At 52.2% G+C, this 22,266-nt stretch overlaps 2 protein-coding genes across 3 annotated transcripts in view; both read left to right on the top strand.

Moving 5' to 3' along the window:
• Nucleotides 1–6,035, top strand: part of TENT4A (terminal nucleotidyltransferase 4A) — a 47,293-nt gene extending 41,258 nt beyond the window's left edge. Inside the window, exons 12-13 of one of the 2 annotated variants that reach the window (XM_058564373.1) lie at nucleotides 1,895–2,059; nucleotides 3,734–6,035. In XM_058564373.1, the coding sequence (XP_058420356.1) occupies nucleotides 1,895–2,059; nucleotides 3,734–3,925 (357 nt within the window). In that variant the 3' untranslated portion in view covers nucleotides 3,926–6,035. Of the gene's footprint in view, nucleotides 1–1,894; nucleotides 2,060–3,730 lie in introns of both variants that reach the window. The other variant, XM_058564372.1, reaches the window with a different exon arrangement.
• Nucleotides 6,036–15,454: 9,419 nt separating this feature from the next.
• Nucleotides 15,455–22,266, top strand: part of LOC131418955 (ATP synthase subunit a-like) — a 67,695-nt gene continuing 60,883 nt past the window's right edge. Inside the window, exon 1 of the mRNA XM_058563512.1 lies at nucleotides 15,455–15,514. Coding sequence (XP_058419495.1) covers nucleotides 15,455–15,514 — 60 coding nt within the window. The remainder of the gene's footprint in view (nucleotides 15,515–22,266) is intronic.

Here is a 22,266-nt window from a genome sequence, read left to right as displayed (position 1 = left end):
GGGGTTTTTCTATTAGAATATGTCCTCTTTTTTTTGGGGGGGGGGGAGGAAGATGAGCCCTGAGCTAACATCCAATGCCAATCCTCCTTTTTTTGCTGAGGAAGACTGGCCCTGGGCTAACATCCATACCCATCTTCCTCTACTTTGTATGGAACGCCGCCACAGGATGGCTTGACAAGTGGTTTGTTGGTGCACGCCCGGGATCTGAACCTGCAAACCCCAGGCCGCTGCAGTGGAGCACGTGCACTTAACCGCTTGCGCCACCGGGCCGGCCCCATCCTCTTTTTTTTTAATTTAGACAAAATTAGAAGTCTAAAAGATAAATTCAAAAATATTACCTTTTTTAATACTTCCTAATTATACTTCAGTTGAATATGTAAATGTATAAAACCCATCACATTAATTTACTTTTTAAGTAGAGCGAGTCTCTACAATGTGGGTTATAATTTGAGCATAAAACACTGTATTGCCTCGTTTGCCTCTTTTCTCTGCGTGGTTTGGCTCTCTGCCCTGGGAGGACATTCTCACAGGACACACCCCAGCCTCGGTGAGGACTGAGGGTAGCATGCTTGTGACACCCGGGTGGCGATGGCTGTGCACACAGCTCTCAGACCCCTTCACTTACTGCAGAAGGGTAGAGCGCTGGGGCAGTTGCCTGCACTGTGAGATGAATTCTGCCACAGATAAACCCTGGGTCTGCGTTGCCCGTGGCTTCCCTGAATCTTTCTGGTTGGTTTTCACCTTCCTTGGGCTCAGCTCCCGTGGGAGCCCAGTGCAGCCGCTGAACGGCCGTCCAGCCGATGCTGCCTGTGCTGGGAGGTCCGGGAGCATCAGGGGGTACGTTGAAGATCAAATGCTGGTCCCGGGGTCCCATCTGTCATGGCAGCAGTGAGTGAGGCTAAAGCTAGGATCATTCAAGTTTTAAGACAAGGCTCAGAGCCCAGTTTCTCATTTTATTTCCAAACTTCAAACATTACTTCCAGCGGAATAACTAAGTAAAACCCACTCTAAAGCAGCACGTGTACAGTCTCTCCCGTGCAGCTCACAAGGTGATGAAGTCGCCCCCTTGGGACGAAATGGGGGACTTAGAGCTGGGGGCACGAAGCTGCCAGGGTCCTCCAGGAGTGGGCTCTCTCCGTGCCCCGTGCCCCTGGGAAAGTGGACCCCCACCAAGGAGAGGCCGTGGGTGTGCTGCAGGCCCTGAGGAGGAGTGAGTGATGCGGGAGCTTTGGTCAAGTGCAAGGAAGGGTCGCTGCGTGTGCTTCACAGCCCCCGTAGCCCCCAAAGCCACATGTGTCAGCCCCCTGAGCATCATCCGTGGAGACCAGCTCCTGCTCCATGCTCTGCCCCTGGGGAGCCACGGTCACCATCCAGAGGTCTTTGGGGCGGACGCATATGATTCCAAGATGTGAGCAGTGTGGTTCTTGCGAGTCTGAGGAGGGTCCGTCCAGCACCCTGTGCTGGGACAGGAAGGGTGGTGCAGAAGTAGAGGCAGCCCAGGAGCTGCAGAGCAGTGGGGGGGCTGATCTCGGGCCTCTGATCCTGTTAGGGGGGCTGCACCAAGAGCTCTTTCCCGAGATCCAAGGACACTTGTTCTTCTGGTGACGGTAACGTTTTTGAATTGTTGTTCAGTCTTAAGTGAATATTAAAACTTTATGACTTGGGTTATTGGGCATACTTTATATTGTAATTGCCATTTCAGAATATAAAATGTTTCTGAATCAAACAAAATCTTTTGAGATTATAGTAAAACACAGACTATATTAATGAGCCTGTTTGCAAATGGCTGTTCAGAGGCAGTGCCCACCCTTCTCGGTGCTTCACATTAGAGCTGAGATCGTGTCCCTCTGCCAGATCGGCACCTTACGGATGTCTCCGGTCATTGTGTTCCTAGACCAGGTTTACTATACCTCCGCCGACCCTAGGGGTGGCCCCCGTTCCTTGCAGACAAGTTGGTGTTGAAGGAACTCCGACGTTGAAAGCCGTCCACCACATGTCTTCCCCGGCCATTCCTTCCACGTCTCCCAACCCGCTCTCCAGCCCCCACCTGTATCATAAGGTAGGTCTTGTTGGGCCAAGGCCCTGGGTACCCACGAAGCAGGTCTCTTAATAGACCCCTGCTTAACGCCTTCTCTGCCCAAGAGAAGTCCACAGAGATGTTTGTAAAAGGGAATTTGTTTTCTGATCATTCAATTTCATGTTTGCTTTCTCTTGTAGCAAACAAAACTTTAGAAGTGTTAAGAAATTATTTTAAAATGTAATAGGGTTTAATTCATCTCCACAAGCATCTCTCTTAATTCTTCTATTGAACTTGTTAGCATAAGACTGAAGTTTGAAATGAGGTTCTAAGTGAAGAATATTTTGTTTTCCTATTTATCTGTTAATTTGTATGCTCAGAACTTTGGTTTTCAAGAAGCAGACGATAAAATCAGGAACACCTGTTGACCCGGCCCAAGCACAGTGTTGTTCCCGAAGCTTCACTCCCTTACTCACTCTGCTTGGGGTGCCCCTGGGCAGAGAGGGGCAGGGATGGGCTGTGGGGCTACATTGGTTTGGTCCCAGGAGTCCCTGTGAATGCGTGCATCCATTTCCTGTGGCTTTTCTAAGTCCAGAGCCACACATTGGAAACTATTATGTAATAGGAAAATGGGTCGTTATTGAGTTCTTGTGCTCCCGAAGGGCCAGAGTGTTTGCAGGAACCGTGGCAGACGTCTTCCTGTAGGGCTCAGGGGCGGCGCCTGCAGGCCGTGTGGTTTCCCTGGGGCTCTGACGTCTGCTGCACCGTGAGTGTCCGTCTCTATCACTGCAGGCAGTGCTCTGTCGCTTATCCAGTCATATTGTGCCAGGCAATGTTTGATCTTTGAGGCTTGGCTCTTTGGACCTGTGTCATTAAGTCCTGATGATTTTTTTTTTGTAATAGAACATTCCTCCCTGGATTTACCCATCCTGTCGCGATAGAGTTTTCACTGCATGACCAGGCATGTTGCTGACCTGTTAGAAGTGTGCAGCATGAAATGATATCTTTCCAGAGGGGAAAGCACCCTTCCTACATTGCGTTTCGGCTTTCTTTTTCAACCCTCTCTGCTGAATGTTTTGCTCTGAAACCTTCCTGACCGGCTGTGTTTTCTCCTGTCTACTTTGCATGGGCTTCGCAGCATAGGAGCAACCTGAATGCGTGCTGCTGCATGTAAAGAGGGGCACCCCACTAAGGGCTCGACAGGACCTCACTCTGGTGTTTCCAGAGTGTCAGAGTTGAAGTTGTGGGGGGGAAATGAGAGGGGCCCTCCTGTACTGTGGACAAATGGAAGCAGTTAGCAGTGAGATTGTAAGTGTATTTGGGTGGGACTGTGTGTAGTTTGATACAGGTCCACAGTTCTGACCTGGAATGAGCCACTGAATGAGAATAGTACTTTTTGTCTCAGATGTAGTAGTTACTATGGAATGGAAGAGTTTGGCTTTCTCTCAGCTCCTTCATATATCAGTATGTGGACACTTAACACGTGCAGTGGTGACAAGACTGCGTGTGGGTTGCGTGTGCAGCGTTTGCACATTCTCCCTGTCTACAGTTTCCACCTTCTCTCCAGTAGGGAAGGCCGCGGCTCCTGGTTGCTTAGGCTCAGCTCTGAAGCCTGAACTCCAGAGGAGCTGGGATGGGTGGGTCTCCCACAGTAGTGGCCTCTGGTGTCTCCAAGCTGTCCTCCAACGTTGGTGTCCCTCCTTATCTCTTTAGCAGCACAGCGGCATGAAACTGTCCATGAAAGGCTCTCACAACCACAGCCAAGGTGGCAGCTACAGCTCTGTGGGCAGTGGAGGCGTGCGGCCCCCCGTGGGCAACCGGGGACACCACCAGTACAACCGCACCGGCTGGAGGAGGAAAAAACACACACACACGAGGGACAGCCTGCCTGTCAGTCTCAGCAGATAATAGCTCCCGGTGACCCCGCCCAGCCCCCCCCTTGCACAGACTGACGCCTGGTGGCCTCGGCGCCCGGCGGGGAACTGAGACCAGCATCCAGCACATCAGCCCGGGCCCCTTGGAACGCCCGCTGCTGATCACTCTGCATGTTCCTTGTGTGGTGGTCACGTCCATCTTAAAGAACAGCTCCTTGTGCTCATCTGTGAAGCCTTATTAACCGTGGACGCTGTTTTCTGCCTTCCCAGGATTCTTCCTTCAGTGCCGAAGCAGGTCTGGACCAGGAGCTGCAGGGACGGGAAGAGGCCTTGGCGTTTCCCAGTAGCCGTGTCTGTTCCTTTGCGGTTTGGGTGTTTTCATTTCACGTTTGTCAACACCAGAGATCAAGCCCATCCTTGTTCTTCCTCCACGGCTAAGGTTGGGGGGTCGTCACTGTTTTACTGCCCTCACATTTTGTTTCAAGTTTCAGAACTGTTTTTCTATGTAAATATTGAAAACTTATGATTTGTGCAATAACTCAGATATTTTTTATTTAATTTCATATTTTCACATAAGTTATATTTAAGGGAGGAGGGAATTTTTTTTAAACAAGCTTAGATCCTTTCCCGAGTTGCATTTTCTAAGTTGGGTTCATCGTGTTGGCTGGTTGTCTGATGAGCATCGTTACAAACACCATGAATGAGGGGTTTGGAGTTTATTTTTACGTTTTTTGTTTTGGTCAGACGGGAGTCCTCTCAGTTCGTGGTGAAGGAGCCAAGTTGCCCCCATGGTTTTCTGAAGGGTTTCGGCCCCGAACCCTCTGACCAGCTGCCCACCGTCTCTGCCGTCCGGCCTGTCTATTGTCTTGCTCTGACCACGGAGTTTTAATGTTTTCATTTTGGGTTCTTTTAAACTACACAACAAATCCAGCATTTAAAGTGCCAGAAGTATCACTTTCTAAGGGGAGAAGAGGTTGTCACATTATAAAATCTTTAACAAAATGTGAACTTGGAAATGCTTCCGTCAGTCTTAGTAACATAGCCTGTAATGGTCTGGTGAGTATCATTACGGACAATGGTACCCAGTTTAGGAATGTGGAGAAAGGAATTATGTTGATTCCATTGAGGAATCTATATAGCAGTATGCATTCGTTCTGTTAAGAGCAAATACATGAGAAGTACTTCAGCTGCTCAGTGCGCCGGGGGAGCATTCGTAATGTACTGCAGGAGAGCACAGCCCAGTGTTGGGGCCCCGGGAGTGGCTGGCGCCCGACTTGAGAAGCATACAGGTATACTATGCAAGTGTTTCTGCCATGACAACCACTGTCTTTGTTACCTTTTTTTGAACAAGAATATGTCCATCCTGCCTAACCCTGAGTTCTCGGAGCACCACAGTTGTCCTGGGAGTTAGTTGCGTCTCTTAGGTCAGCTGACTGCCCGTTTTTTTCAATGGGGGTCCTGGCCTGCTGAACACTACAGGTAGGTTGGTCTTGGAAGTCCACTAGTGGAGAATGTTGAGACGAGACACTTGTTCCCATGACCCCTGATTGATGTGCAGAAGTGGGGAGTTCTGGAGTGGTACTGGAGGTGATGGACACCCAGAAAAGACAAGCTTTAACATGTCAACGCTCTGCCCTTTTGAAGCAGGACTGGCCCACGTGATCATTGAGAGCTGCCAACTGCGACTGCAGGTTCTCTAGGACGCATTCCAGAATAGAGTAGCACATTTTGTCTGCAGTTCTTGATGATCGAAAGTTATCAAAAATATTTAAAGATATTTAAATTGTGAACCTATTGATAAAGAAATATTTATAAAAACTGATCCGTAGGCCTGTACTAATCTCTACGCATTAGCAATATTGACTGTAACCCTCTGTAAGGAGACCACTGCGGGGACGGTGGCCAGAGCCCCATGGGGTGCGCGTTGTGAAGCCCGATCACAGACAGCGCCACACTCCGTCCCCGTCATGGTGAACCGAATGAATTGGCCTGGCTCCCACTGTGGTCACGCGCGACAGGTTTAACAAAGAGTATCATGTTTCGATTTTTTTTGTGTGTGTGGACAACAATGTGGAAGCTAAAATTGACATATTTTTATGTAAAGTTTTTCTATTCTTTGATTTTTAATAAACTTTGGAAACCAGGTGGTGTTTGTGTTTGTGTGTGTGCTTACCTTTCAAGGGGAAGGATGGCTTCTAGAGTTTCACATTCTTGAATTTTCTGAATTACGGCACTGAAAAGTTATTTTATTCTTGGTTCAGTAAATTCAGGACCTACCCTAGGTTCCAGGCTGTGTACAAGAGAATTGGAGCTGAAACCTAGTCTTTGCTCTCACATTTTATGGTAATAGGGATTCGATACAACTATTTAAATGATACTATTTCTGTGCAATTTCTGACAAGCTGATACTTGATGCTGTGTCAGACTTCCCCATGAAACATTTGTTTCTTCTACATCTCTCTCTTAGGTCAACATTGTATCACTTAAAAATTTACATTTTAAACCACCGGTCCTAATGTAGCTTAAAATGTAACTTATGTTTAGAATTTATAAGGAACTTGATAAGAATTCTTACAGGTCAGTGAGTGGCAGAGCTTGTCTCGGGCTGCACAGCCCCTTGTGTGTGTTCTACGAGGATCGACAGTAGAGCCGGCACGTTGCAGAGGTGGGTGGGTACAAGGCCTTTCACAGAAGGCCTCCGAGTGTGCTGAGCAGGTGCTGCCCCGAGAATGCAGGGCCTCCCCTCATGGCATTCATGCTCTGGTGAGGCCAGAAAACTCCAGGAAGCAGCTCAGGTAGCACCCGATGTAGGTGCTACGGAGAAGAACGCAGTGGCTGGAGGCGAAGAGCGACAGTGCGTTTCCGTGAAGAAGACCACCTGGGAAGGCCTCGAGCCCCCCAGGGGCCCGAGGGAGCTGCACGAGCTGGGGGTACTGGGGGCACAGCAGGGAGGCCAGGGTGCAGGAGCAGAGGCTAGAAGGAGGTGAGCCACGCAGCTCCTGGAGGCTGTGAAGGGATGTCAGAGGGTTTCTAAGCCGCCATGTCCACTCTTTGGAGAATGGGCTGGAGGAGGGTATTGAGGTGGTCCAGGTGAGGGAGGACGGCCGCTCCGAGGGCACTGTGCGGGGTGAGATGCAGGTTTAGGATTTAGGGCCGGTTTGAAGGTAGAGCTGGTAAGGCCACCTGATGAACTGGAGGTGGTGAGAGGGGAGTTGCTCTCGATCTCTGAATTGCTCTCTGCCAAAGGCAGTGCTCTGCAGGAGCTGGAGAGAGATGCAGATGCCCTGAGGCCTCCAGTTGGAGCTGGGGCTGAGTAGGCGAATTATACAGGTGCGCTGGGCAGAGTGGAGGCTGCAGTTCCCTGAAATATAAACCACCCTGCTCTTAGCCGCTCAGGATAAGGAATGGGCATGGCCCTGCCCAGGGAAAGCAAGAGAGGAGGCCGTGTTCTGAGCTGTCCCAGCAGGGCCCTGCGCCCACCCTGAACACAGCGAGCAGTGTCAGGGCACAGTAGGGGGGTGCCCATGCCCACTCCCACCCGATGCCTACACTGCCAAGCAAACTCAGCTTTAGTTTGATTGTCTGCAGAATCACCACATTGGCTTGGGACCCCATCAGCGCTAAATCCTAGGGTTCCAAATAAACCCCTTATGGCCAGGGCTCCATGACTCCCTCTTTTTTTTTAAAGAGAATTTTTTTTTTCCAAGCAAGATTGGCCCTGAGCTAACATCTGTGCCAATCTTCCTCCTTTTTTCCTTTTTTCTCCCCAAGCCCCAGTAGGTAGTTGTATGTCAGAGTTGTACATCTTTCTAGTTGCTCTTTGTGGGATGCCGCCTCAGAATGGCTTGATGAGCGGTGCATCGGTGCGCGCCTGGGATCCAAATTGGCGAACCCCGGGCTGCCGCAGCGGAGTGAACGAACTTAACCACTATGCTACCGGACCGGCCCCCCATGATTCCCTCTTTGAGTTGCTACAGGGTCTCAAGTGCCCCATCTTTATCCCCACCCCAGATTCCAGGTGGCTCCTGTGGGTGCAGCCTCCAGGGCCTGGGCTCTGAGTAGCGTGTGCACAGGGGAGGTGGCAACACTGTAATCCAGACAACCCAGTAGATTGTTTCAATCATCTTGTGGTGATCTAACCGAAGCCTTGAGAAGGGTGTGTTGTTTACCCTTTCACTTTCTAACTTGCGAAGTTCTTGCCCATATTAGTCAACTTAGATGACAGAGGAAGCTGAGTTAGAACGATAGTGGCCACCGTAAAACACGCAGAGCCCTGAACACCCACACTTGGGGCTGATTCTCGTTGTTCAAGAATGGCTCAAAAATAGGTTTCATTCTTGTGTCTCTTGACTCCGTGGGGTCGAGGCGGTTCACAGATAATCGATTACCAGGGGACCTTAAACTGACCTGGTGTCATTCACCGTTAGTCTCCCAACATAACTGGGTCCTGGAGAAGGACCAACTATGGTTCCAAGGCCCAGAGTGAGTTCCAGGAAAGATCGATAAGCCCGACTCTCATGGGGTTCTTAGAAAAAGGAAGGGCAGGGCTGTCGCCCCTCGAGGCCAAGGTCTGCCTTCAGTGAAGCCGCTTGGCAGCTTGGCTGCAGGTCAGGGTGACTCCAGGTTCTTCTGAATGCTGGGCTCTGTCCAGAACCTCTGACCCTGAATGTTTGAAGCACTGAGTGTTAAAGTTCTGTAAAAAGGTGCTGTTGTGGGTCATTTTAAGTTTTTGGTAAAAAGTTATGTGACTTGAGGCAGATTTCGGTTCTTCCTGCCCATATTGCATCAAGTCTGAGTGAGTGTTCGAGGTGGTGGATGTAGACAGCTGTGGACAAATCCAAGTCTGCTCACCAGACACGAACTTGGCTCCCCAGCAGGCTGTCGGAGTTATAAAGTTGGGAAGCATCTTAGAGACCAGCTGGAGCAGCGGTGTCCTCAGATGAGGGACCCAGTCCAGTGACCTTAGCAGCTTCTCAAGGCTGCACCGCAGGGCAGTGCTAGGCCCAAAATGCTAACATGTTCCTCCTGGCTGCCGGTGCTGGAGCCCCTCTGCTTCTCGGTGACCCCTCAAGAAACTGCTGAGTTTAAGCTGAAGACCTTGACTTAATATTAAGCCCTGCGAGGTTCCAAAAATGAGGCCTGTTCCGTGGCTCACTGTCGGCAGAGCCCGCCTGGACCTCGGAAATTCTCATCGTCTCGTCGTGCGGCAACGAGGGCGAGCCTGGAGCCCCCTGGGGTGCCGCATTGAATCGGTTACGATAAAACTGCGTGGCTCAGGAATGTGGAGATTTCCTGTGGACTGTGGTTTTCATGGTGAGTATTTACAGTTGTGATATACTGGCCCTCATGAAGGTGGACCCTGGAAAAGCGTGCTGCGGCTGATTAAACACACCCTCAAAGCCCACCCTCTGGTCCTTGCAGCTCCTTCCTGACTTGCCCCACTTGACACTCTGGGGCCTCCCTCTTCCGTCCTCTCTGCCCGATGCTGCCTCCCTTCTCCAGCTCCGTGGCCCTTGCTTCACTTGCATGCAGGCCCTTGTGGTAAAATCCTGCACCCCGCTGTCCCTCAGTTGCATTCTCCTGAAAAGACCTAACACTGGGTTCACGCCCCTGCCAGCCCTTGGCCCTGCACACAGAGTTAGGAATCCTGGGGGCTTCAGCCAAGACCGTGCAGGTGGCACCGCTGCAACCAGGCTGAAGCTGCTTAGGGGGCCCAGCTGCAGCACGGGGCCTGGGTCATTTCTTGTGACATCAAGGGCCTGGCAGCTGTGAGTGCTGTGGGTTTGCACACCACCACCACCGGGGCACAGGCATCGTTCCCATCTCCAGATGAGTAAACTGAGGCACAGAGGTGAGGTGACTTGGCCAAGGTCATTCGATAAGTGTGGGAGCGGAGATGGGACACATCTCCCCTGTGCCCCTTACACTCAGGCCCGCCCTCCCCCCCTCCCAGTGACCGGCTCAAACCCCACTTAGTCCAAACTCACCCCATCTCCCTGCTCCCCTCCCTCCCCTCTGGGGCAGGGCCTTGCCTCCCTGGTGGAAAGAAAGCTCCATCCCCAGAGTACCCACCTGTCCCCTGCGGCGCCATCCTCTCCTCCTTCCCCTGACATGGTAGGATAAACACACTGACGTGCTTGCTGCTCCGAGAGCAGAAAACCGCCTTTGCTGGGGCCCCGTTGTCCTTGCTCCTGTGTTTCAGACGCTTCCCCCCACCCCCACTCGAAACCCTTCAGGTCTCTGCCTCTCTCCTCCCCCTGGAGCCTCCTCACCTCCCCTCCTTGAACCAGCTGTCTGCGCTGGCTTTCTCCACCTTCCCACCTCCCCACTGCGCAGATGCAGCGCAGGCTGTGCTGTCCGCACCTCGACCTGCCCCTCAGGGTGGTGGCTGTGGAGCGTGAAGTCGCAGGCACCGCCTCAGCCCGGCATCTTCTGCTCAGCGGGCTGGAAACAGGACGCCCCTCCTCCCTGGGCTCCATGACACCATTTCCACCACGTTTTCTTGTCTCCCAGCTCTGCTTGTGTACCGGCCGGATTCCCCACGAGCATCTCCCAGACCTGAACCTCAGCAAGCCGCACCGCGCCCCCCCCCCACCCCACTGGCCGCCCCATCCGCCCTGAGCCCTGCGTGCTTCTAGTGGGGGCTCCTCTCAGACAGGCTTTCTGGAACATCCTGCCTCGTGCAGTTGGGCATCTGCCACCTCCTCCTGTCACCCCCTAAGTCTGCCAACTCCACCTCCTCAGGAACTAGACCGTCTGTTCCTCCTCATCCCCCCTGTCCTGGGCTTGTCCTGGCCATCCTCATCCTCTCTCCCCTGGACACCACGCCGCCTCCCGACCAGCCTGCGGTCCGTTCTCCAACCCTCCCTCCACGGAGCACCAACAGTGGTCTTTCAAAGATGTAACCACAGCCCTATCTCTCTGCCACTCAAACCCTTGGGTGTCCCTCTGGGGTTCTCAGGCCAGCGTTCCTGACCTTCAGGCATTGTCTTGCCGCCTTCACAGTTTTCTCTCCTCGTGGACTGCCCAAATCAATACTCACCTATGTTTATTCTACCCAGATCCACTTACTCAGACAGGACAAGTTATCCCTTCTTAAGTGTTTTGGGGATGAGGCTTGTAGGTTGTACAAAGGCTGCTGAACTGACCAGAGCTCTGTATCCTGTGCCTGGAATCAGGGTTCCCGGGGCCCCTCACCCCCAAACTGGTTACTGTGCACCCACGGAAGAACGTGTCTGGTCCAGAGACGGAGCAAGGACGAGGCTGGTCAACTCTAATTTCGTGTCTGCCTCCTCATCCCGCTCTGGGCCCAGGCCTCACCTCAGGAAGGGGACACGCCCGAGCCAGGCACTGGTTTCATCACAGACCCACGTAAGGTTAGCTTATGGCTCAGCCTGAACCTTCACCCCTGAACAGCTGTGGAGACCAGCCCGTAGCTCCCCTGCAAGGGGCTGGGCATTCCTTCTGAAGAGAGGGCCACCGGTTCCAATGCTCTCTGAATGCTTGCCCTGCAGATGGTCTACACCGAAGGATACATAACTTATGTCATGTACCAATAGTCATGTAAAACATAATAAAAATGAATTACTAGAAAAATGAGATGGAAAGAGAAAAACCTGGAAATACACGAAATAAAAGCCCATGTTGTTCCTTACTCTGTTCAACAGATGTAAGCTGTGCTGTCCGATGTTACAGGGGTCCACGTGCACACTTCCCTGTGTGGCCGTGGCTGGGTTCTTAGACCCCATCTGGCCCCTCACCAGCTGCTCTCTAAGCAGCAGCTCCCACCCCTTCCCAGCCTTTCTGAGCCCCTCCCAGGAAGCATCTCACCTTTGGGATGGCCCAAAGTGCTCACCACAAGATTTGTGATGATTCCTTCTTGTGGGTGGTCAGTGGGTGCCCACCTTGCACCATTCCTCTTGACAAGTAATTCTAAGACCTCTGTGCCGCTTCTCCAGGGAGTTGTGGCTGCCTGGTCCTACCTCCAGAGGTCTGAATTAATTTGTGTAGATGGAGCCTGTGCCCCTGGGGGGCTTTAAACCCCAGGGGATTCAACCATGTGGCCAGGGGTCAGAGCCATTGCTCCAAAGCACCATTTTTCATATTTCCATGACTGTCTCACCAAAAGGAATACATGTTACTTTGCCACCATGTATATACATACGCGTTTAATGAATCACTACCCACTCTTACGTATAGTATCTAGCCTGTCCTCTTCTATCCCGCTCTATTTCATTAAAAACAAACAAACAAACAAACGAACAAAGGCTAGTGGCCTCACCCACTGCTTCTTTCATCACCCACCAATGGTCTGGACCTGTCTTCTGAAACACTGCACTAGAGCATGAAGAGGGGACAGGAGAGCTGCCTCAGACAAGGGAGATGAGAAACCCATCAGAGAGTGTCTCCTGCCACGGGGTCACTAGAGCCAGGCCAGCATCCTCTGGGCTGCTTTTCAAAAGAAACCAGGATGGGCAGGGTCCACAGTGCTTGGCCCCTTGATAAGAAGCATCTGGCTGGCTGGAGGTGACACCGCCTGGTCAGGGTCTAAATGCTGCTGAATTCTGTTTGAGGTGCAGAGCAAAGGGTGGTTGGAGAGTGTTTTGGCTGACCTCCCTCCCTCCAGCTAGTTGTGAAGTTTCAGAAGTTTTAGCAGACCAGGGGTAGGTAGGTCTGGTGCAGGGAAGGGGTCTTGCCTGAGTGTGGGAGGCCCTGGCACCCCTGGTCTCCCCCTGTGTGTCCCAGGTCCCTCTCGGGGCACAGGGTGAGTGTCATCTGTCGTGGGGGGGTAACCCTGTCCTCCTTTCCCTCTGTCCACCCTTTTTGGGGCCAACTCCTTCATCCACATCCAATTGGGTCCTTCCGCCCCTGGAAGCCCCTGGAGGGTCCAGAAGGATTGTTCTTCTCTTGTGCTGGGTCTTGGAATTTTCATTGGTCAGTTAATCATCTGTTCTCTTTGACCACTATAGCATGGTAAGAAAGTGTTTCTTTTGTGTTATTTATTGTGTTATGTTTCATATTTGTCTTCTTTACTCAATAGATTGTGAGCTTTCTGAGGAGTGTGTGTGTTTGTGTGTGTGTGTGTGTGTGTCCCTCACAAGCTCAGCACCATGCCGGACAGTCGAAAATTGCTTGACATCTTCACTGGTTTGTGGGTAGGTAGGTGATTGTGCTTCCCTGCTTCTGCTGTTACACACCAGAGAAAGGCTGGAGCAAATAAACAGCAAATCTTTCGTGAATTAAAAAAAAAAAAAAAGTTATGTGGAGAAAAGCAGGAAATAGAAAGACTCCAGGTTCATTTTTTAGGCAAATTGGACTCCAGATGTATACTAGAATTTAAAAAATGTCAAGTCCTTTTAGCTGCCACATGGCTCCTTCCAGGCCTGCCGTCCTGGAGGACTTTGCTTGTTCCATAGCGGGCTGGCCAGCTGGTCAGCACAGCAGGAGAATGCCAGATAACTGCCAGCGTCCTGCTTGGTTGTTTTGCTTTGTTTTCATCTCATTTTGTTTCCAAGTTCCTGGCTGGGTCGTGTCTGCTGACGAATCTGTCTCCCCTCGCAGGTGCCCCGGGCCCTCCTCCGTTCCTGCAGCCACCAGCCCTGCGAGGGGGTCTCTGCGTGGTGACCCAGGGTCTGGGGTGGGCATCGCTGTCCGCCCCACCTCGACCTCCTGGTGGGGTCCCCCTGAGGGCTTCCTCCCCAGTGCCCGCCTGGCCCTTCTTTGCAAGCCTTTCTGGAAGTTTGGCTGCTCTAGCCGTCTCCTCGCAGAGAAGAGAGGGGGCACTCTTGCCTCACTAGAGCTTTTCTCAGCCCTGCAAACCTCCCACGCTGCTCCCTGGTCCCTCCTGCAGCACTGGCAGACCTGCACATCACCACCGGGCCAGAGGGGACCTTTAGAGTGGGAGGGTAGCCCCCTCAGGAGGCTGTGAATTAAGTTAGTATTTGAAAAGAAATCTTGTGCTCAGGTTAAAAAAAAGTACAGGGAAATGAGGCTGCAATTTTTTTCTTCTATTGAGAAAAGGAAAGATCTGTAAAATCCCGACATTGACAATGAGGGAGGCTGGAGATGCTGCGTGGGTGGGGTCTGGGGCCAGTCCTGCCACCCCAGGGGGTGCCCGTCGGCCCTGACACGGGAGCCGCCCCGAATTGCTGGAATCAGACTTCCACCCTCTGTGCAGAAGCTGCGGCCGCGTTCTGGGCTGGGCAGAGCACTGGTGCCCCCTCTGTCATCAGAGTCCCAATGTCCTGGGAGGCTGGAACAGAGGGAGCTGCAGAAGGGTAGCTGGGCGCGGGGCCGGACCTCAGGGAAAGGGCGGGAGTGGAAACCTCACGCTCAATTCCGCAGGAGCAGAGGAGAGAGCACGGCCCTCTGGAGGGAGAAAAGTCTTTCCACACACGGAGGCCCCTGGAGCCCTCAGGGAGGGTGGTGTTGGTGGCCTTGCGGGTGGATGAGGCTGGGAAGCCAGGGCCTCTGGAGTTGCTGCCACCATGTGGGTGACAGGGAGGGTCACTCATCCCCTGGGCGGGGCTGGTTGCGGCTGTCCAACCTGCCAGTCGTGGGTTCTAGGGGCTGGTAATTTGTTGTTAGGTTTATGGCCACTTTAAGAGGACAGCAACGTTGGTGATCACTCTACAAATAGATGCTCAGAACCTAAGTTGGTGGTGAGTAAATATTTCTTATTTTATCAGGGGAAACAAACCCAAGCTTGCTTCTCTCTCTCTTTGCTTTTCCTTCCAGTGACATCCGCCTCCCTCTGCCTATTTAAGTCTGGAGGGCATCGGTCCCACAGGCCTGGCTCTCTCTGTTGTCACGTGGGACCCCCAGTTGCCCTCCCCTCAGGTGACAGGGGATGAGGCCACGACTCCATGGGGATCAAAGGCCCCACACAGCTCAGCTGGCCTTCCCTCTCCAGAGGACACAGCCTCCCAAGTCCACCTGAGGCATTCCATAAAGTCCTGCTTTTTTCTCAGAAACCCAGCACATGCCCAGAATCCAGATTTTTGTGTATCTCGTGGTTTGAACCAAATGACCGTGAAGGTGATCTTACTTCATAGACGTCCAGCTCCTTGCTCTTGGTGACATTCATCAAAGTGACACATCAGATGGGCTCTCAGTCCCCCCCCCACACCCTGCCGGCCTCCTTATCCCCTCCCCACTTCAGGACAAAGGTGGGGCAGCCCCCAGGCACCCCAGAGGGGCCCCAATAGCAGTTGGGAGGGTGCCCCAGGAGAGAGAGGGGAAGGGCCAGAAAGGGGGCCCGGGAGGGCAGGGATGAGAAGTTCTGTTTGGACAGAAGAGTGGGCTTTCCTGAATATTGAGTATCAGAGAAACGGGAGGTGACTTGAGATTTCAGTAGGGGCACTGAGTTCCAAGTCCTGGGACCCGGGAAGTATTTGGAGGGAATGAGTGTGGTCTGACCCCTCTGAGCCAAGCTTCTTTTAAGACTTCGCACCTATGGCTGAAGCGCCACTCTCAGTGGACGCGTGACACCAGTCCCCTTGACTTGGGGGCTCCTTGGACGACAGAGGGCAGGGTGGGGTCTGATTGTGTGGCCCGCATCCCCATGGGCAGTGAGCTCGGTGATGCTGGAATCCGCATCAACTTCTTCCATCCTGAACACAGGGTGAGTTTCAGACGTCCAGGGGACCTGGGACCCCGCCCAGGGGCCTCTGGTTGGGAGAGGGGCAGGGGCCTCCTGGCTCACACAGATCCAAACACCTCCCACCCCCATCTCCGTCTTCCAGGAGACACTTCTGTCCCTGACTGGAGGGAGGTGTGTCCTCGTGGTGGCCTGAAAGCCAGCTTCAGGGAGACCATCCTAACCAGGCGGGAGCTGTAGGCAGACGAAAGCTTCATGGTCATTCTGACATCGTCGCTTGGAACAAGTTCTGCTGGACTCAGAGATTACTCTCATTGTCACAAGAGAAATCCACGTTACATTTGTTGGTGAAGGAAGAGAATAACACATCAGGTCCTTGAACCCTTCTTTCCAGTGTTGTCAACGTTTGAATGGTGGTGGAAAAGGCTCTTTCATGCCTAGCACCTAATTGTGTTGACAAAGTTGCTCATCTGGGTGGAAAACAAGAATTTGAAGACACCATCATTAAAACGTCTTGATCAGGGACCTCATGCAGCCGTTTCAAGCACACAGCTTGATGTAAGAAAGTGATGCTCGTACAAGTCAGCTTAAATTTCTCAGTACCAACATAGCAAAAGATTTTATTTGGAAAGTTTACACAAATTCAATATCTAATATCTCCACATATTGTGTTTCATTGTAAATTTATAATGATAAACAAAAGGGAATAATTCTTTTACCCAAGCTTCATATTGGTGCCCCAGATTCCCTCCGTTCACCCTAACGCACTATAAAAATAGCGTAAAATAATATCTTCTATGGACTCAAAATCCACTCTAATTATCACTGATATTGGAACTCCCTGCCCTGGAGGACAGCGGGCTTTGTGTTCACAGGTTCGTAAATGATCATATGTTGCCCTTATAGTCCTTCTGCTTTTATCTTAAAAATCTACAACTGACTTGTGATAAAAACTAGAGAAATTGTGAAAATTGTAAAGCCAACTTCCTTTTCAGTACATGTGCTATTGCTGTTCGAGGCCCTAAAAATGAGGCCTGGGGCTTTAGACCTAAAGACCCTGGTGGGTGAGGGTTTCATTTCCACAGAAAGAAGAAAGCTTTTGAGATTCCATCAGGTTCGAAACCCTATTGTTGACTCACATCTACAGAAGGTTAAATTGGACAAGATCCGGGCACGGGATCTTGTCTTGGTTGCTGGATCTCAGATGCTGTGGTTTTACGGCTGTGGAGCTCAGGGGTCTGCAGAGAGAATCTGCCCAGGAGGGCAGTGCCTGGACGTTTAGAACCACAGTCTCAGGGTGCAGGAAAGGGTTAACTCAGCTCGCCTGGGTTAACCCTGCACATCCCAAGAAAGTTGTGGTCCTTAACCATTCCTGGGAGGTCATCTCTAAGCCATTGGAATGTCCTGTGTGATAAGAGCGTCTTTGTTCGTCTGGGGCTTTGGGCCATGCCAGCTGTCTAGGCTAGCAGTGTGACCCATGGGGGGCCTTGGGTCACAATGGATCAGTGTGACCTCCATAGAGGCTGGAGAACTAAGGTCAGCCGTGCAGGCCCTCCATGCCTGTGACGGACCCCTAGTAAAACCTTGGACCCAGGGCTCAGGCAAGCTTCCCTGGTTGGCACGTGCTGTCACACATCAGTGCTGGGAGAATTTAGCGCTGTCCACACAACTCCGTGGACAGGACGACTGGAAGCTCACTCCTGGCCTGGCCTGGCCTCTGCTCCATGAGCCTTTGCCGGTTTTATTGTGGTCCTTTTGCTGTCAAAAAATCAAGCATTGCAGCATTTCCATGTTCTGTGAGTCCTTCTGGAGAATCACTGAACCTCAGGGTGGTTTTGAGGACCCAGAGAACACTTGGGGACACTTACTCTGGTTGCTGCCATTTTCAGATAGGGAGATGGGGGTGAGGGGGACAGAGGAGAGCCAGCACAAACACTCTAACACTGTCTGTTCCCAGTCCCACTGCTACTGGGGAGATTCAGCAATTTCCTTAGGAGAGGCAGCCACCGACTGTGTTGGTGATGGAGGCCCAGGCTCTGGGGCGGGAGGTTACGTGCAGGGGTCCCACTGTCTGCAAGGGCCATCCATGGCTTCCTCTTCAGTGACCCCTCTCGCCCACCCTTGACCCCTCGCCTCTGGCAACTACCGGTCTATTCTCCATGTACTTGATTTTTCTTTTTTCTTTTTCTTTTTTTTTAGATTCCACATAAAAGTGAGATGATATGGTATTTGTCTTTCTCTGTCTGACTTATTTCATGCGGCATAATACCCTCAAAGTCCATCCAAGTTGTTGCAAATGGCAAAATTTCATTCTTTTTTATGGTTGAATAATATTCCATTGTGTATATATACCGCATCTTCTTTATCCATTCATCCACCAATGGATACTTAGATTGTTTTCATATCTTGGCTATTGTAAATAATGCTGCAATGAACATAGGAGTGCATATATTTTTTCAAGTTAGTGTTTTCATTTTCTTTGGATAAATACCCAGAAGTAGGACTACTGGATCATATGGTAATTCCATGTTTAATTTTTTGAGGAACCTCCATACTGTTTTCCATAGTGGCTGCACCAATTTAAACACATGACAGCGAACATGCTATTGGTTTATTTTGTGACGTCAGCACTTCTCAACATGCACACACCTGTAAACAGAGCACAGCACACTTTCTGCTCTGAAGCCCTCTAACTTCACTGTTCCTGTTGGTTGATTCTCGTGTGGTTTGGCAGGTGGCTTCGGCACAGCAGGTTCAGGGTTTGCTTTCATGTTCAGTGACCTGCCATTCAGGGCCACGCTGGGAGCCGGACTGGAGAGGACTCGACAGGATGATCCGGCCTCGCTTCAGTCAGAGCGCAGCTGGATGGTGGGCGAGGCTTCACCCTCGCAGGGACATCCTGAAAACCAGAGGCTCAGCTGGTGTGGGCCCCGAACCTTGATGTTTGTCTGGGATTTGTCGGGGCTATGTTGGGGTCCACAAGACCACCCCGTCTCAGTGATTTGCTAGGAAGACTCCTAGAACTCAGCATATGATCGTCCTTATGTCTAAGATTTATTCCAACAAAAGGATACAAAGCAAAACCAGCAAAGGGCAGAGGTGCACAGGGGGACTTGCAGGGGAGACCAGGCGTGAGCTGCCAGAGCCCTCTTCCAGTGGAGCCACACAGGCCCGCCTTAATTCCTTCAGAAAGGAGTTGAGACAGCCCGTGTGCAATCCCGTCCACTAGGGATGCTTATTAGAGTCTCAGTGCCCAGGGTTTTTATTGGGGGTTTGTCACGTGGGCGCCCACTACCTAGCATGGACCAAAATTCCAGACCCCGTGAAGGAAGCAGGCGCCAGAATAAACCACGTTGTTTGTATGAACAGTCTGGACACAGTGAACCCCTCCAATCAGGTAAGGAATGGTGGAACCCTGCAGACCATGACTCAGGGATGAGCAGACATGTGCCTCGTCCCCATGACCAGGAGGCCGGTTTGTCTGGAGGACTTCATCTGTGGCAGCAGAGTGGGGAGGGGAATGTGTGGTTAGGCCATGGAGGCCCTTCTGACTTCACCAGGTGTCAAGGTGGCACTCAACATTGTATCTTAGTTTTAGACCCAACACACAGTGGGTGCTCGGCAGATGTTAGTTGAGGGAGGGAAGGAATGAAGGGATATGTGATGTGGCTTCTAGAACATTCCTTGGGGACTGCTCCTCCAGCCGGTGCAGATTGGCAGGAACCCCACAGCCCCGCAAAGGCCCGCTCTGGCCCGGCCTCTGCTGGGTGGGGAGTTTCAGATCATGCTCCACTCACTGGCCTTATAGACATGATGTGGGAGCCACGAGGGCAGGGCTTGTAAATCCTTTTGCTTTTCTTGTCCCACTGCTGTGTCCCTGGAGTCCTGAGCTGCCTGGCACATAGACGCTAAGTGTCTGCCTGTTAAGAAGAGCCGATCCCTAGACCCACCCTGGTGGTTAGGGGATGTGTGTGCTAGTTGGCTCAGCTTGGTCCCCAGTTCCCCCAGAGCCGGGGGAGGGGGGAGCGTCCCTTCACGCACCAGAGATCCCTGTGGGGAAGAGCCTGCCATCTGCAGCACAGCCATCTGAGCGTCCTCTGAGGTCAGTGAGCTCTGGGCTGATTTCTGCCTTGCCGTTGCACCTCTCTGTTCCAGGAGGAGGGAGTGAGGGGTCCTGGGAGCAGGATGATGGACAGGATGATGGGGAGGCTGGAGGCTGCAGGAGGGATGGATAGTCCTCATGTCCGCAAGCATGAAACTTGAAATCCCATCTTCCTTGTTCCTTGGCCAGAGGCCAAAGACACTCATGGCCAGCGGTGGAGTCTGTCCTCAGTGGAGCTGGTGCTGCTTCTGTTCCTTGAGCTTGCAGGCCCGGGCCACACACTGTCTTGCTGTCCGCCTTCCTGCTTCTCTGTTGCCCCACTTGATGGGCTTTGGTCCCATGGGGCTTCTCTGGTCCCTTTGGGGACTGCCCTGTCCTGCCGGGGTGACACTGACCCTCCGCTGTGGACTCCAATGGTGGCCCTCCTATGGCATGTGCTGCCTGCTGCAGGACCCTCAAATACCTGGGAGTTTTATGGGTTCCTCGGGGCCACCTTTGGACTGTGCAGGTTGTTCTCCGCACGAGGGGCCTGGCTGAGGGACATCCTGGGGTGGGGCTGTCTGCCTGGAGGAAGGGGCCCCTCCTCCTAATTCTGACCGAGGTGCTGAATGGACCGTGGGGGTAGGGGCAGTGGGGGGCCAGGCACAGCTGGGACGGGGCAGGGTCTTTCCTTGCAGTGTTTGGATGGTGACCTGTGGCCGGGTTCCTGGGCTGCTCCTGTGCATTCAGGAGGCTCTGCTGCAGCCATAGCATTAAGGCCTCAGGGAACGGGGTGGGGGTCTTGGGGCTGCCCGGGGCTCTCAGAGCTTTTTCTCAGCACTTGCCGGCCTGGGGGAGGCACACCCAGTTTCCAGTGTTGCCGAGGGCGTGACTGGAGGGACCACAAGGAGACAGCTGGGTCAAGCATGGGCTGTTGGCCATTGCCAGGAGAATTGGTTCTGTGACTGGCAGTGCCCAGTCTGGTCTGGGCAGGCCTGCAGGGAGAGTTCCCGTCTGCCTCACCGTGAGGCCCCGGGTCTTTCTCTAGGTGGGAGCTCTTCTCTTTGTCTATCTGGGAAGCTCTACTGAATTGCCAAGACCCACTCGATGTCACCTCCTCCGTGAAGCCGACCTGCCCCAGCCTGGCTCTCGCAGGCAGAATCGATGACTTTTAGAAGGAATGCACTCATTCCCACCTTCTTGGGACAGCATCTTGTGCAATGAGTCAATCTGGGAAAAGCTGGAAAGGTGAGATTTGATGGAACTGTTGTTAGAGCTCTCAGGGGTGTGTACGTGTGTGCGTGTGTGTGTACACGCATGTGTATGTGTGTGCTTATGTGCGTGCGTGTGTGTATTCACACACACACACGGGAAAATACGCAGTTAGACTCATGGAGAATCTGTCAGACCATCCCCCAGGGGCTTGTGATGTGGCCTGTTGATTTTATCCTTTTATAATTACATTTTTTCCTAAAACAATTTTCAGTTAAATTTCTGTTTGACAAGGTATCAAGTGAAACCCATCTGACCTAGAAAATGACAAGAACACTTTTAATCTTTCCCTCTTAACCTTTTCATCCTGGCTTAACCTTTCCCTTCTTGACGTAAATGAAGAAATTAGGGCTCTTGACTGTTATTGATTTAGGGAGATTACAGAGGCACCACTTGGGACAGTGAGTGGGGGAGTTTAGCTCCTGTCGGCAACGGAAAGAAGATGCTCCACAGTTGGGGTCTCAGACTTCTAAGAGGAGGCTATTCAGCTAGAAGTCCAGCTTTGTTCTTGGCCGGACAGAGAGCATATTGCCCAGTCTTTGTGCAGGGCTCACTATGCACCGGGCACTGCTCTGAGCACTTTGCGTGTGTAAACTCATGTAAAGCTTCCTATGACCCCAGGAGATGGGCGCTGGGATTGTCAGCAGTTTGTGGGAGAGGAGAGGAGGTGGGATATGTGCATGAACTTCCCAGAGACCCCAGGCCTAGGACTGGGCAGAGCAGAGATTCCAGCTCAGTGGTTCCAGGCCCGGGCCCCGCACGCTGTCCCGGGGGCCCCCTGGAGCGCTGTTTCTGCTCCTTCAGCGCAGCAGCACACAGGGGCCGGTGAGGCACCCGTGTGAGTGAATGGCCCAGACACATAAGGCCGACCTGCAGAGTAATTCACAGTGGCTGTTAGTGTCCTGGGGCTGCCCTAACAAAGTACCACAAACTGAGAAGGCTGCAACAGCAGAAATTTATCCTCTCACATTTCCGGACACCAGAAGTCTGAAATCACCGTGTCAGCAGGCCCACACTCGCTTTGAAGGTTCTAGGGGAGGATCCTTCCTAGCCTCTTCCAGCCTTTCGTGGTGGCTGGCAATTTGTGGCATTCCTTGACTTGGGGACTCATCACTTCAATTGCTGCCTTTGTTTTCACATGGCCATCTTCCCTCTGTGTCTCTGTGTCCAAATTTCCCTCCTCCTATAAAGACATCAGTCATTGGATTAGGGCTCACTCTAATTCAGCATGACCTCATGTTAATTTAACTAATTGCATCTGCAAAGACCCTATTTCCAACTCACATTACATTCTGAGGTTCCCGGTGGACGTGAATTTTTGGAGGGCGGTTCAACCCAGTATACCAACCAACTGCTTACTCGCCCCCGTCCTAGTCAGCTCAGGCTGCTCAGCCACCATAACAGAATACCACAGGCTGGTGGC

This window comes from Diceros bicornis, chromosome 20 (genome assembly GCF_020826845.1).
Source record: "Diceros bicornis minor isolate mBicDic1 chromosome 20, mDicBic1.mat.cur, whole genome shotgun sequence".
NCBI lineage: Eukaryota > Metazoa > Chordata > Mammalia > Perissodactyla > Rhinocerotidae > Diceros > Diceros bicornis.
Note: the sequence above shows the minus strand (reverse complement) of the source record. Positions and strands in the feature narration are given on the sequence as shown.